Raw genomic sequence first — 15,709 nt, forward strand, 5'->3', positions numbered from 1 at the left:
GTGTTATAACTGTGCACATGTCTGTACTTGAGAGGCAGTAGGCTGAGATGAGTGGCAGACTTCTACAAGAACCAAACATGGACTTTGCCAACACTTTACTGAAAATGATCATTGTGGAAATATGGCCCAGGTTAGCAATTTTCATCTGTTGATAACTACTCAGAAGGAAAAGGGGGCTGTTTTCTTTATTACTCCTTAAAAGTGTTTATTTCTGACAGTACAGGCGCAGCATTGATTGACTTGCTGTTAAGAGTGTTTCTCTATCGCAGTAACTGACCCTGTGTACATGACACATAGTGTAGTCATTTCAGTAACTAATTACCATGACTGTGCATGCAGTAGTCTTGTTATTTGTTGTATATTGCATTCCGATGATTTGTTTTTTTGTTTTGTTTTTTTCTCACCTACCCAAACTGCACTGCTGCCCCCATGATGCACCTCTGCTTGCTGTTTATGTTAATGCGCTTGATCCCCATTGGCCCATTGCCATCATGTGCTCGCTGCCTGCTAATTAAGACTCAGTCGGCTGTCAAATCACTGAAGCGACCCCTCGAGGCAACCTTTGACCTGGTACTATGACCTTTCACCTTTTAGCTTGGCATGTAGCTCTATTGTAGAAACTATTTTGAACTAAATCATGATAAACTACTTGAATTTCATATTCAAGATTTCGTTAAAAAAAGGGGTGATTAATTGATTGTATTACATTAAATTGGCAGTATCCAGTATTTATCTGAATTTTCTAGCAAACTGAGAGAAAGCAAAGTGTCTACAAATCACAAGCCTGAATCTAATTGTACATGTCTTAGCCACAGTCAGTTCATCACCTCTGTGGACATAAACCAGGACGTGAACCTGTAAGGGTAATTTATAGCTATTTAAATACCTCCATGGCATGACCTTGGACTTCAGAAGTATTGTTAATGTATTGTTTTACGTATCGTGCATGAACGTAGCTGTCTTTAGTTTCGCATGTCTAGACTGGGAGGGGAAAATTTAACACTACTTCTACTTGATCATGGAAATAGCAGTGCAGCTTTCCTTGTTAACACCATCTGTCTATTATTATTATTATTATTATTATTATTATTATTATTATTATTATTATTATTGGTTGATAAGAAAACTACAAATTCTCTTTGCCACCAAAACATTGCCTGCTTTATGAAATTTTAGTTGTGGTAGTGTACCTTTTATGCTGTTATCCGTATCCGTTAACCTTTACGCTATCCGTAATATTTTTTTAATCGCTTCTGTTGTTTGTGTTGATGTATGTGGGTTTTAAAGCTAAACCTCTGTCTTGGTTTAAGACTAGAGTAGGCCCCAGACGCCTGCTTGCGTGCCATAAACTGTGTTTAAACAGACTTTCTGCATTTCCTAACCGGTTCTCTCCGATCTCTCTGTCTCTGTTACTCTCCTCCATCTTTTCATTCGCCTCCCCACCCGGATCCGCCCTTTCTCCATCCGGACGGCAGGGGATACCACCGGTTTTACCTCCATTACCAAAGAGACCCGCACTTGAAAAAGCCAACGGTGCCACTGCTGTGTTCAACACAGGCATGTTCCAGTACCAACAGGCACTCACCAACATGCAGTTCCATCAGCAGGCCGCCTTCATACCGTCAGGTAGGTCCGCACCGCTCCCACGGCCCCGCCCCGCCCCGCCTGCACGGTCCACCTTTCACCTGGGCACCTCTGACCTCTGGATGACCTCCCACCCCACCAGCCTTGCAGGGTGCAGCTCTCAGGCTCCAACCAATCACAAGGCAGCGATGTGATCGGGATCTCGTTCACCGGCTCACTACCATGAGCTCGGAAATCCGTTCAAATCACAGTTCTGTTAACAAGATTCTGATTTTCTTGACCTCTTTATGAAAGGAAAACCTCCCCAAAGCGATGTAAAAACCCCAAAAATGCTAAGCTGGTAATGATAAGTAAAAGCTATTCAGTATGATTTAAATGACGCTCAGCTGTAAATTCCTTTGAGCTTTACAAACTACCCATTTAAAGTGAGCACTGTTAGGCCAAGCTGCTCTGTGCCTGTTTGCTCCACGCAGACTCACCACTTCTGTTCTGACAATTCAGCTTTTTCCATATCACCTTAACCTATTCGTGAATTTTTAGAGTTTGCGCTTTCTAGAGCAACCTAAGATGTTTGACCTCTGGCCAGCAGCACACATTCGCTCACATGTACGTGGCCACTTAGACCTTTCAGTCTACAGCTGCATTAGAAACCCTCGCTGTCTGCTCTCCTCCCTTTCTACCGTCAGCAGCACTACCTGATGCTATAACCAGTGGAAACAAACTCATTGTAGGCTTGAGTTTCCTCCTTAATTACCAAATGAATCTCCCCTTTCTTGCTTTCGCATATTCCCGTAAAAAGCTCTTACCCTTACACGAAGCTACTGGAGCATGCAGGAACCTGTTCTCTACAGGTCTGACCCCCATCTTAGTGCCTCAGAGGATTCAGTCAAGGTGAATCCTCCGCTCCCACCCCACACCCCTGTCCATAGCTCATCATCTTTTCCCAGTCCCGAGGCAGCAAAGTCATTCGGCCCCGCCTGTCCTCCCCTGGCCCCGCCCCTTTCCCACCAGGCCCCGCCTCCCCTCCCCCACTGTCCACCCTGATCATGTTAAAAATAGCGTCGCGATCGATTTTGGTCGCATCGATGGTCCTGTAATACAGCGCTGTCGTGGTCGTCTGGAGCAAAGAACATCGGCTGCACTCTGTAAGGCCTGGCTGGTGCAATAGAACTCACAAACTGCCCCCCGGGCCTTTACTGCCCCTCTTCTGACACCTGTGTAGTAATGTAGGGCCAGATTGTGTGTAGAACGTTTGACTGGGGTGCCCAGGATCTCAGAATAATGTGAAGATACTATAAAAGAGCTACACGTGAGTTTAAAAGCCTGATGGAGCCATTTGAATGTACAGGTGTTGCTTATAATTCATGCCTTCTGCAAGTTAATTAGAGGTTGTAGGTTCACCCATTACTGTCTAATGAACGCTGTTTCCCGAAACTGATTTATGGTGAGAAGAATAATAAACATATAATTTCAGACACGGTAGGCTTAAGTGACAAGCAATAAGATCAGTTCTTGACACACATTGGTTAATGACCAAAATATAATCATTCAAATCACTTAAAGTCAAGCACCTAGTTATTATGTATCTTTGCACGCTGAATCCAAATATGTTTTCAGAATTTCTCTGTCACCCATATTTTGGTTTGTACTCCTGTATACTCATATGTGAGATGGAGGGAAGGGTATACGTTTTGAGTATAAGAAATATATATATAAAATTGACACAACTGACAAAACCGTATGTGATCGAAAAATTCTAAAAACAGATTTTCAAATTCAGCATAAATCATACTATAAGGTCCACATATTTTAGTTTTCCTGCCCAGTGACATGGATTTTAAACACAGAAATCTTATATGTAGCTCTTTCAGTATGACTATATTGTTTTGTAATGGAACGTGCTATGGTGAAATGCAACACCCAAGATTCTCACTGCACCTCTGTAACAACCATTGACTACCATTTAATTGTTCAGTACTTTATGAAGTTTATTCTTCTGTTCCTGTAACATTTTTTTTGTTCCCTATCTGTTTTTGGTTCCATTCTAATGACACGTGATGGGTTGTGTTGATTCTTCTTCCCCTTTATGCCTTTCCACTTCACTTCCTGTTGCAATGCATGATGGGCAGGCTCAATATTGTGCATGACACCTGCAGCGAGTGTTGGTAGGTGCCAGCTTTCCTTTCTGATTATCTTCCCGCCTTTTTTTTCTCGTTTACCCACCCTCCATGTTAGCCGTCGCTTAGCCGAGCGTTGCACATCTGAAGGGCCTGATGTCGCTCAGCTCTGCAAACTGACATCAATTAACTCCCGAATCATGACATTTCCCTGACATTTCACTGAGAGAGAAAAACACAAGAGATCAGGTTTTCTAGAACTCTCTATTTTGTCCTTTGAATGACTGCGTTACTTCAGCTGGCCTTTGAATATCAGACAGGGTTAAGCGGTAGACTGTTAGATTTCTTTTCTCTTAGAGGCTTCAGAGTGAAAAACAGTAAATCCCATAAACATCCCAGTATCCATAATATACATAGCCAGCGTGTAACAGATGAACAGATGCCACACTTCCATGTAGTTTTGCTCCTTCATCCTCAGTCAAATGTTGCTTCCTTTCCAAGGCAGCATTACACCCCATTAATGTAGCCTGTAGCCTAATCTTCAGCATGGCTTTATCTGTGTTACCCTGCCCTCCCCCCTCCCCCATGACCGTACTTCTCTGCCTTCAGTGGAAGTAATCAAAATTAAAATATATTAAAATAATTAATAGTTATTAATATATCAAAATAAAATCACGTCTGCACTGTCCCTTCTGTTCATTTTGGTTATTTGATTTTCCCTCCGAAAAGTTCCCATGATGCACGGTGCTTCGCCAGCCACTGTTTCAGCAGCCACCACATCTGCCACAAGTGTTCCCTTCGCAACCGCCACAGCCAATCAGGTTTGCTCCTTTACGGCGTCGCACCGCTCACGTAACGCCTGGCGTACTGACTGATCGCCTCACCGTGTTGGTTCATCCCAGCTAATTTCACGACCACGCTTTAAACATTTGTTTCCCCAGTCGCTTTCAGCTGAAAGAACTCGCTCATATAAAGACTTTTAATAAGTATATTGATTTTGCAAACAGGGAGTCAGAAAAGCGAAGCTGAGGTAATGTACGTTGCCAAAGCCGACCACAGTTGAAGGTCTTTTTAACTACTGAATCGGCAAAAACGCATCACCGTATATCAGTGTATCGCTGATTCATACCACCCAAACCATGAGAGTATGGACAGACATCTGAGCTGTAGACTTTAATATTTAGTGTGTCTCAGTGCCAATCCACTGATGAAGACTTTGAGGAATTAAGGTTTTGGCAAACGTAGCCTGTCTCTCATTTCAACAAATCAGTAAGATTTAGGAAGATCCATTTTGCACTGAATTACCAGCATTTTTTTTCTCTGCATTTTAAAATGGAACATTTTCTTAAGTCCCAGAAATGGAGACGGACTGATTAAACTGGCTGTGGAGTTGCTGTGGTAAAGAACTGAAGTGACGCTTTATTGCTACATGGACCGGCCATCAGTGAATTATTTTTCTTTTCTCATTTCTAGATTCCAATAATATCTGCAGACCATCTGACTAGTCATAAGTATGTGACTCAGATGTAGGAGTGATTCAAACAGAACAGTAAGTTTGTTTTGTTTTTATATATTTGATATAAAACATGCAGTGTGTGTCTCCCTGTCCTGTTTGCTGTAGTGTTTCACAGCTTGTTGGTTTAGAATCATAAATGTTCCTAAATGTGCAAACGTGTGTTTTTTCTCTGTCTCTGTTCTTCAGATCACATGAAAGTGTGCTCGTGTGCCGTCCGATTTTTCGAACCACCCTTTACGCGCCAAACCAGAGCTAAACCAGATAAGATATCACGTCACCACTCCCTGGAATAGGAAACACGCATGCTGACACTGTTATGGAGATTTGAAATAGCTCATTCGGAGTCCTGAACACTCTTTATATAAGTTCGTTTTGGTACCCAGATGAAAAGGAACCTCAATGTCTGCCTGTTTTGTGTCTTTGGATGGTACAAAGCATGCCAGAACCATTTCACTGACAGAAAAAGGTTGATGTGTGGTTGTGTCACGTTTTTTGGTACAACAGAGGGATTTCTTACTTTCTTTTGGGTGGGTGGGGTGGGAGGATTATTCTTTTTGTTTCATGGTTTACAAACCAAGGTGCACCTTGTATTGAAATAACGTAAAAGGAGCAGAAAAAGAATGTCATATACGACTAGCTGTTGTGCATGCAGTGTTTCATTTGTAACCATATATTTTCTAGAACTTGATTGTAAGAGGTGGGGGGAGGGGAGAGAGAGGGCACTCGCAAAATGACAACTGAATGTTCTAGATCTAACGGAATGTTCTACTTCTAACGGGATGTTCTAGTTCTAACGGAATGTTCTAGCTCTAACGGAATGTTCTAGTTCTAACGGAATGTTCTAGTTCTAAGACACAGCAGTGTTCCTTTTCAAGCACATTGAAGCTTTGAGCTTCATGTTGCAGACTCCACATCAAGTGCCATAGACAGTACTTGCATCCAAAAAAAACTACATTAGACTATAGAAATGTTGTGTTTGAATTATTAATGCCTTTACAGTCTCTAATGTGTTGTCTTATTATGTTTTTATTTCCTTTAATATTCTGATTCTGGTTTCAATATTTTGGCCAACTCGTATGTAGTAGTTCTGAACATACGTCACGTGCCCCACCCACAGTTTTTTCATAACATGATCGCCAGATACAGCGTCCATACTGAAAGGTGGAAAAGGTCTTGCTTGCTTCGGTTTCTACCAGGTCTGCTTCATTTTCTGCTTTCGTTTTTAGCTGTCATTTCTTTTTTTCTCGGCCCGTTTCAAGTTGAACTTCACATTACAAGGCTGGTGGGATCGACTGTATCTTCTTAGGAAAACACTAAAGTGAAACTGGGGACTGCGCAGAAAAAAACGAGAATACATACTGCACAATATTACCAGAAGACACTAGCGCTATTCTACTGAATTAACGTATGGGTTAGCAAATCAACCAGGCCTCGTTTCAGATAGTTACGTGGTGAGCAATGTATTTTAGTGAATCTATTACACAGTTAAGCTATTTAATTGCTATTATTGAAAATATAGTTTTGCTGTTTCTAGCTTAGAATTAGTTAAATAGTCTGAAATTCTAATGATGATAAATGAAAAAAGGATTTAAAGACTCAAAGACTTGCTTTTCTTCTGTTCTGTAAAAAGAAAAAAGTGTGCTCCGGGGGTTTGTTTTGATTTTCCAAGCTCTGCTTTTTTTCTTTTTCTTTTATTTATTTATTTTTTTGCTTTTTTTCTGTTTTACTTCAACCCCCCCCCCCCCCCCCCCCCCCCCCCCCCGATTAGGGCTGTGGGTGTTTGCCGAGGTCCCCGCGGTGCTCTGTGTGGGAGAGTACAGTGATGAGGTCACGCACGTCTCATGCGGGGACCGCTAGAGCGCACCGGTAAAACGCAGCGCTAGAACGCTGGAAAATGGAGCACTTCGCGAGCGCTTCTCGAGCGCTACGCTCCTCCGCGCGCGCGGCTCGTGGGCGTATCACAAGGGCACTGACGAGCGTCATCGGGTTGTAAAGTACATGGGACGAGGGCATGATTTAATGATTGTATGATTCAACAATAACCGCCTTAGTCCACCACTCAGCGCCACAGAGCACACCATACAGACGCCATTGCTCAGTTTTCAGTATTTAAACGCCGTTTATTTATTTATTTTTAATTACGGCTGTTAATGGCCGCCCAGACCCTTTTTTCCACCCAATCGTTTGTTAATTGTTTTTATGTGTTTTGTCCATTTCATATATATTTGTCAATGAAATAGGAATGTTTTGTCACATAAGCTTGGATACTGTTTTAGTATTTTGTTTGTCAAATAAGATTTACCGATAACTTTTGTAGTGTATGAAACATTAGAAATAATGTGTTTTTGCGTTTCATCATACCATACTCAGTTTAAATTTTGTGTAGTGCTGAGTTAAGTATTAGTAGTACAATTGTAAACTAAATGATTTTTATTTTTAGTGAAAGGTAAGAATTTTCTTTATTTTTCCTTGTTTGAAATCTTCGAACAAACATCTTTTATATGAATAACTTACAATGAGGAAATGGTTGCCAAGAGACAAACTGACTTGTTGCTGTGGTAACAACTACAGCTGTTATTGGAATAATATTTTAAATGAACTTCTGGTTTGTAATTAGTCATTCTAATTAGAAAAAAAAGATGAGAGTATAGTTCTTAGATGTTAAAGTTGTTTTCTACTGTATTCATTTCAAATAGTAACTATTGTTCAAATATTTCCAATCTCCCTGTAAGGCCTTGTCAGGCCTTGTCAGGCCTTGTTAAAGGAAAAAAGCTGCATATTTGATCAGTGATGGGGCAGTGTGATTGGAGGTTAGGTGAGAGGGGTGGGCATTAAAACCAGGAAGGGGTGACCCTTCGTAATGCCTCACATAGCAGGAGTGGAGGGAGATGAAGGTTGACTTTTTTTGCACTTCTGTATATAGTCAAAACAGAAAGAATCGTGTATAATATTGAGATCTTATTTTGAATAAAAATGTCTATAAATATGAGGAATTTTGTTAACGATATTAAAAAAATGAAAAAGTCAGGCTGAACAAAACTGCTTGCAAAGAGTGACACAATTCTGAACTTTCAAAACTTTCAGAAAAGGCAAAAAATCTGCTTTGGTTTTCTTGTCAGCAGCTTGTAGCTTGCCAGGAAATCTTTGGGTGGAGGTGACCCTTGCCCTCCAGAGGAAGGTCCTATGGGAATGTCTGTCTGCCAAGCCCCAAAGGCGTGGTCAACTGTGTCTGCCACGCCCCCAAGGTGTGGCCAAGCTGCGCCCAAATAGGTCCAAACACAACATGACAAGTCTTGTTTCTTTCCTTCATCCACTAAGGATTGCATGTTAAATGAAATAACATTTACCACAAAAAGCCTTCACTGAGTAATACTGAATAAACCAACATGTTATACAGCAAAACTTATTTACAGTATACATCGTAATATTAATGTAATGGACTAAAAAAAAAAAAAAAAAAAGTGGTTTTATTAAACAAACAAAAAAAAGTTCTCCAGAGGAGTCCCCTCACTAAAGGGTTTACTCTGGTGGAGTAAAACCAACATCAAACATCAACAACTACAAGTGTACATCATAGCTATAAGTAAGTTTTTCTCTTCATATGTTGTATTTTAAGTAGATGATGAATCAACAACCAAATTCTTTGGCACTCAGAAATATGGATACCTGTGGTATTAAGTTAGGAAGTGTTTTGCATTCATGTTGAGTTGCCAAATGGTTTCTGTGTTACCAAAGTCGATTGTGCTTATGCACTTCCTGCTTGTTCGCGACTCCGCCCCTCGGTCGCCGACGGCGATCATGGGAAGGAGGCGTCTTTCATCGGCTGCAAGTGCACATTTGAGTTTATAACACGTTGTAATCTCCGACTTATGGTTTGTTTCTGCTTGTAGTGGTAAATAATGTATTCTGTCCTAAGCTGCAATTTGTTTCAGCTAATTTTATTATTTAGTGCTTTCTGGAAAGGTCTTTGTAATTTAGCCAAATGTCAGTGTCCACTTATCTCCTGCAATCTAAACACCAACACTGCAGTCTTAAGCCATAAAACGTTTATGGATTCATATGCGCCTGACGTTGCCATGGTAAGGTACGGGCAGCACCATTAGTACAACAAGGAGCGGTCTCCTGGCAACAGTTAACACGCAGGTCACGCCCCCATCGTGCAGGAAGTGACTGGAACAATATGCTACAATACAAAGACCTTAAAGTGGCTCTTAATGCTTGATTTCATTCTTGCTGTTATAAAAAAAATCTAATGAAAATATATAAATGAACTTAAATAAAAGTGGATTTGCAAACAGTCTGTTCCCTGTTTGATGATTTAGCTGCAAATAAATTAAAAAATCTCACCACAAAAACACACAGTGACAAATGGCATGTCAGTTATGACATGTCCTATGGCAGTTCTGATGGAAATACAGCAATGTAAATGTCTGTTACTATATCACACATGTAATGAGCCCTTTAGTAAGACAACATGGGTAGTTACAGCTACGTTTGAATGTGTTTCAAAGACACCTGTCACAGTCCTAAGCTGAAGGACACAATCCATGGGTCCCTCTAGCAAAGATCTGCATTATTGACCAGTCAGCAGGCCAAATACAGGCCCAATGGAGCATGGAGACATTCAGGAACCTCAAAGAGCTCATGTACCTTTCTACCTCCAACCTCTACCATCTCCTCCCTATGTTGTGATCTGGGTTACTGTAGCAGGAGCTCTGGGTGCCTCCTGATGGACTGAACCCCATCCGGCGCACGCCACCTCAGCTGCTCACTGGCTACAGCAGCCACACTTACTCCCAGAACTGAAAATAGAGGCATTTAACTGTGATGCCTATGTGTTGCCCTAGAAACTAGCACTATGGAAACCGTTCAGAGGCCACGCTTGGTTTGTAGCCTTCCAAGAGGAGAGTCGTTCACAGCCCGACATCTCAGAACGTGAGGTACAGCCTGAAAAAGAATTTACATCTGAAGCTACGTCCAGTTAAGCTCCTGTTAAAATCAGCACTGCTGGTTGATAACACCTTGTGCAGAAAATGTGATCTTATAAAACAGTGCAGTTGGGGTATACACAATTCAAAAGAATGATCTGCCTTGCATAAAACCTCCCACAGCGTAAGGGAGACCCCCCATACCCCCATACCCTCATAACCATACCCCCACCCCCATACCCATACCCCCATACCCTCATAACCATACCCCCACCCCCATACCCATACCCCCATACCCTCATAACCATACCCCCACCCCCATACCCATACCCCCATACCCTCATAACCATACCCCCACCCCCATACCCATACCCCCATACCCTCATAACCATAACCAATGATCTATATTACTGGATTGGACATCACGTGACTTAGCATGCGCCACACAGGCGCCATTACTATGCATTGAGTCGTGCATTGAGGACCATCCATGGATGGACATAAACATTAGATCTAGCAGACAGTCACATAAGGAAAACCAAAGAGGGACTCAATGTTTTGCAATAAATTGTCAAAACTACGACAACAATATCACAAGATCAAAGGGTATAACATTTCACAGGTTAGTAAAACAATTTTTATTTAAAAAAAATAGCGCAGATGAGGGATGTTGACTGTCCATGCTAGCTTGATTTTGATAAAGCTATGTCGAGTAAACCCTCTTAAAAACAAGTTTTCTGTTCCAACAAATTACAATGTTTTGTTATTAATATTGTTATCATGTTAGGATAATGTTGTAAATACGATGTTAATTAAAATTATCTCTAAATCTGTATTACTGGGACCGATGTTCAGTCCAGTTGGCATGTCCCATAGATACTCTCTCACACAAACTGAATAAATAATGAAACCAAATGAAAATTTAAGTGAATTAAATTTGTCATAATTATTTTTTAAATCAACAGGGGTGAGTTTCCCAAAACGTTCGTACGTAAGAACAAGGTTACGAAGTACTTAGCGCTAAGAACGTTTTTGGAAACTCACCCCAGGTTAATACAGGTTTTTTTTTAAATAAATGCCATTTTTCTACACAGATTTCCCAACAAACAAAGAAAATATGAGCTGTACAAATTGTGGGTCAGAAAGTGTGGACATCTGAGAGGACTGTCATCTACAGCAGAGATATGCAGTGCTCACTACCGTACAACCGTACACTGAAGAGGGCACGTTGGAGAAGGAGCAGTGCCACAGATTTTCAACCTTCCAGACCATATTAATAATAATAAATATTTTATTAAAGTTGATGAAATTCTGTAGCCAATGAGAAGTGGCTGCAATAAATGATTTTGAAAAATGTATATTTTGTGTCAGGTCAATTTATCTATGTATTTGTGGGGAACTGAATTGTGTAAGCTCTTTTCTGCTACTTGAAGGTTAAAAAAATCAGACAAATTTTGTCATAAATTTCAGATTCAAACTCATTATTTTCTCTATCATAATTTCATAATTAATTTCACCCACATTTAGCCATGTAGTGCTCAAAGATGCTCCTCCACACTAATGCCATCTCATATTATACTTGAACATATATAAGAGGTATTGCACTTAAAGAGTTTATGAAAACTACAGCTGTAACGGGGAGAGTTGACAAATAAAGAGATAAACTCATAAATTTGACTTTCAATATCAGAATTGTGATCATAATTAAAACTTATCAAAGTTATTTATTTACAACTTTTTACCATAATTATGATTGAATATCAAAATCATGACATACATGTGTTATTTAGTTTTAGCCAGGTGAAAGAAAAGGGCTTTATGCAGGGTTTTGTTAAAATTTTACCTAAATTGAAAACTTCCCAGACTGCTTATAAATTTATCTCTTGGGATAATACTAAATTTTTTTTTAAGCCATATTTTATCAAAATCGGATAAGAAATAAGGGCGCTAGGACTGTTTTTGTGACAGATGGATGCACATCCCACATGGGAACTACACTGCTTTGCTGACATGACTCAATGCATAGTAATGGCGCCGAGGGCAGCGCATCGCTAACTATAGCGGCAACAGGCGACGTCCAATCCAGTAATATAGATCAATGGCCATAACCATACCCCCATACCCTCATAACCAGACCCCCACCCCCATACCCATACCCCCATACCCTCATAACCAGACCCCCACCCCCATACCCATACCCTCATAACCAGACCCCCATCCCCATACCCTCATAACCAGACCCCCACCCCATACCCATACCCCCATACCCCCATAACCAGACCCCCACCCCCATACCCATACCCCCATACCCTCATAACCAGACCCCCATACCCATACCCTCATAACCAGACCCCCACCCCCATACCCATACCCCCATACCCTCATAACCAGACCCCCATACCCTCATAACCATAACCATACCCTCATAATCATACCCATACCCCCATACCCTCATAACCAGACCCCCATACCCTCATAACCATAACCATACCCTCATAATCATACCCATACCCCCATACCCTCATAACCAGACCCCCATACCCTCATAACCATAACCATACCCTCATAATCATACCCATACCCCCATACCCTCATAACCATACCCATACCCTCATAATCATACCCATACCCCCATACCCTCATAACCATACCCCCATACCCTCATAACCATACCCATACCCTCATAACCATACCCATACCCCAGGAAGTGACCACAGATCCTCTGGAACTGCACGTAAGCACAGGCTAAACACATCTCTCTCCAATCAGCTGGGACAAGCAGAACTGTCAGACTGATAAGTCACTAATCTGCTTCCCCTGCTAGAGTCAGAGCGCACCCCACCCACCCGGTCAGCCTTCACCCACTGTCAGAGCGCACCCCACCCACCCGGTCAGCCTTCACCCACTGTCAGAGCGCACCCCACCCACCCGGTCAGCCTTCACCCACTGTCAGAGCGCACCCCACCCACCCGGTCAGCCTTCACCCACTGTCAGAGCGCACCCCACCCACCCGGTCAGCCTTCACCCACTGTCAGAGCGCACCCCACCCACCCGGTCAGCCTTCACCCACTGTCAGAGCGCACCCCACCCACCCGGTCAGCCTTCACCCACTGTCAGAGCGCACCCCACCCACCCGGTCAGCCTTCACCCACTGTCAGAGCGCACCCCACCCACCCGGTCAGCCTTCACCCACTGTCAGAGCGCACCCCACCCACCCGGTCAGCCTTCACCCACTGTCAGAGCGCACCCCACCCACCCGGTCAGCCTTCACCCACTGTCAGAGCGCACCCCACCCACCCGGTCAGCCTTCACCCACTGTCAGAGCGCACCCCACCCACCCGGTCAGCCTTCACCCACTGTCAGAGCGCACCCCACCCACCCGGTCAGCCTTCACCCACTGTCAGAGCGCACCCCACCCACCCGGTCAGCCTTCACCCACTGTCAGAGCGCACCCCACCCACCCGGTCAGCCTTCACCCACTGTCAGAGCGCACCCCACCCACCCGGTCAGCCTTCACCCACTGTCAGAGCGCACCCCACCCACCCGGTCAGCCTTCACCCACTGTCAGAGCGCACCCCACCCACCCGGTCAGCCTTCACCCACTGTCAGAGCGCACCCCACCCACCCGGTCAGCCTTCACCCACTGTCAGAGCGCACCCCACCCACCCGGTCAGCCTTCACCCACTGTCAGAGCGCACCCCACCCACCCGGTCAGCCTTCACCCACTGTCAGAGCGCACCCCACCCACCCGGTCAGCCTTCACCCACTGTCAGAGCGCACCCCACCCACCCGGTCAGCCTTCACCCACTGTCAGAGCGCACCCCACCCACCCGGTCAGCCTTCACCCACTGTCAGAGCGCACCCCACCCACCCGGTCAGCCTTCACCCACTGTCAGAGCGCACCCCACCCACCCGGTCAGCCTTCACCCACTGTCAGAGCGCACCCCACCCACCCGGTCAGCCTTCACCCACTGTCAGAGCGCACCCCACCCACCCGGTCAGCCTTCACCCACTGTCAGAGCGCACCCCACCCACCCGGTCAGCCTTCACCCACTGTCAGAGCGCACCCCACCCACCCGGTCAGCCTTCACCCACTGTCAGAGCGCACCCCACCCACCCGGTCAGCCTTCACCCACTGTCAGAGCGCACCCCACCCACCCGGTCAGCCTTCACCCACTGTCAGAGCGCACCCCACCCACCCGGTCAGCCTTCACCCACTGTCAGAGCGCACCCCACCCACCCGGTCAGCCTTCACCCACTGTCAGAGCGCACCCCACCCACCCGGTCAGCCTTCACCCACTGTCAGAGCGCACCCCACCCACCCGGTCAGCCTTCACCCACTGTCAGAGCGCACCCCACCCACCCGGTCAGCCTTCACCCACTGTCAGAGCGCACCCCACCCACCCGGTCAGCCTTCACCCACTGTCAGAGCGCACCCCACCCACCCGGTCAGCCTTCACCCACTGTCAGAGCGCACCCCACCCACCCGGTCAGCCTTCACCCACTGTCAGAGCGCACCCCACCCACCCGGTCAGCCTTCACCCACTGTCAGAGCGCACCCCACCCACCCGGTCAGCCTTCACCCACTGTCAGAGCGCACCCCACCCACCCGGTCAGCCTTCACCCACTGTCAGAGCGCACCCCACCCACCCGGTCAGCCTTCACCCACTGTCAGAGCGCACCCCACCCACCCGGTCAGCCTTCACCCACTCCGACGCCTCTGTCAGCAGATCCCTGTAGGGCCAGAGGCCGGAAAGGGCATAAAATCAATCTGCGCTGACCATTGCGGTGTAGGAGGGCACAGACTAAGGGACTGCATTTCCCCTGACAGCCTGAATTTGATAGGTGGTGGTGATGTGAAAGTTGCTAACCATCTATGAAGACATGCTCCTTCATCATAGATTATGACATCATAGACATGCTCCTTCATCATAGATTATGACATCATAGATATGCTCCTTCATCATAGATAATGATGACATCATAGACATGCTCCATCATAGATGAAGATTACATCATAGACATGCCCCATCATCATAGATGAAGATGATATCATAGACATGCTCCTTCATCATAGATGATGATGACATCATATACATGCTCCTTCATCTGAGGTTATGGCTGTTTGACGGCCTTTTCTTATAGCTTTGGATTAAAAATAACAAGCTAGCACTAAATAGCTCCCCTGTTGGTCTTTACAGATTATTGGACTGAGATGAAATCTTGTAGTCCCTGTAGAGTACATATCATCACTAGGGCCAGCTAAGATGATCATAACACCCCCCCCCCCCCCTTCTTTGTCTTTTACGAAAGGGATCTTCATGCAGACCTCAACAAGCATCGAAGGAACCGCTTCACATATTTGAAATAAAATGTGTGGGCAATTTGAATTAGTATGTGCTCTGACCGCAGGCCCAGGTGGGAGAGATGGTGGTGACCCGTGTCCACATGGAGAGTGCGTGGTACAGGGTACAGAGGCATGCGGACACCAAGAACAGTAGAGCCCTCTGGCAAATGACCATCCATAGTTGCCTACGTTGGCAATGTAGAGAAGAGCCATTCTG

General features: G+C 44.7%; 1 protein-coding gene across 10 annotated transcripts in view; it reads left to right on the top strand.

The window, feature by feature from the left end:
• LOC143483117 (muscleblind-like protein 1) overlaps positions 1-9,514 on the top strand; it is a 59,521-nt gene extending 50,007 nt beyond the window's left edge. For 2 of the 10 annotated variants that reach the window (XM_076981871.1, XM_076981861.1), the window contains exons 5-10: positions 517-570; positions 1,476-1,626; positions 3,714-3,749; positions 4,431-4,522; positions 5,175-5,250; positions 5,404-9,514. In XM_076981871.1, coding sequence (XP_076837986.1) covers positions 517-570; positions 1,476-1,626; positions 3,714-3,749; positions 4,431-4,522; positions 5,175-5,231 — 390 coding nt within the window. In that variant the 3' untranslated portion in view covers positions 5,232-5,250; positions 5,404-9,514. The remainder of the gene's footprint in view (positions 1-516; positions 571-1,475; positions 1,627-3,713; positions 3,750-4,430; positions 4,523-5,174; positions 5,251-5,403) is intronic. The other 8 variants (XM_076981862.1, XM_076981863.1, XM_076981864.1 and 5 more) reach the window with 8 other exon arrangements.
• The last annotated feature ends 6,195 nt before the right edge of the window (positions 9,515-15,709 follow it).

This window comes from Brachyhypopomus gauderio, chromosome 19 (assembly GCF_052324685.1).
Source record: "Brachyhypopomus gauderio isolate BG-103 chromosome 19, BGAUD_0.2, whole genome shotgun sequence".
NCBI lineage: Eukaryota > Metazoa > Chordata > Actinopteri > Gymnotiformes > Hypopomidae > Brachyhypopomus > Brachyhypopomus gauderio.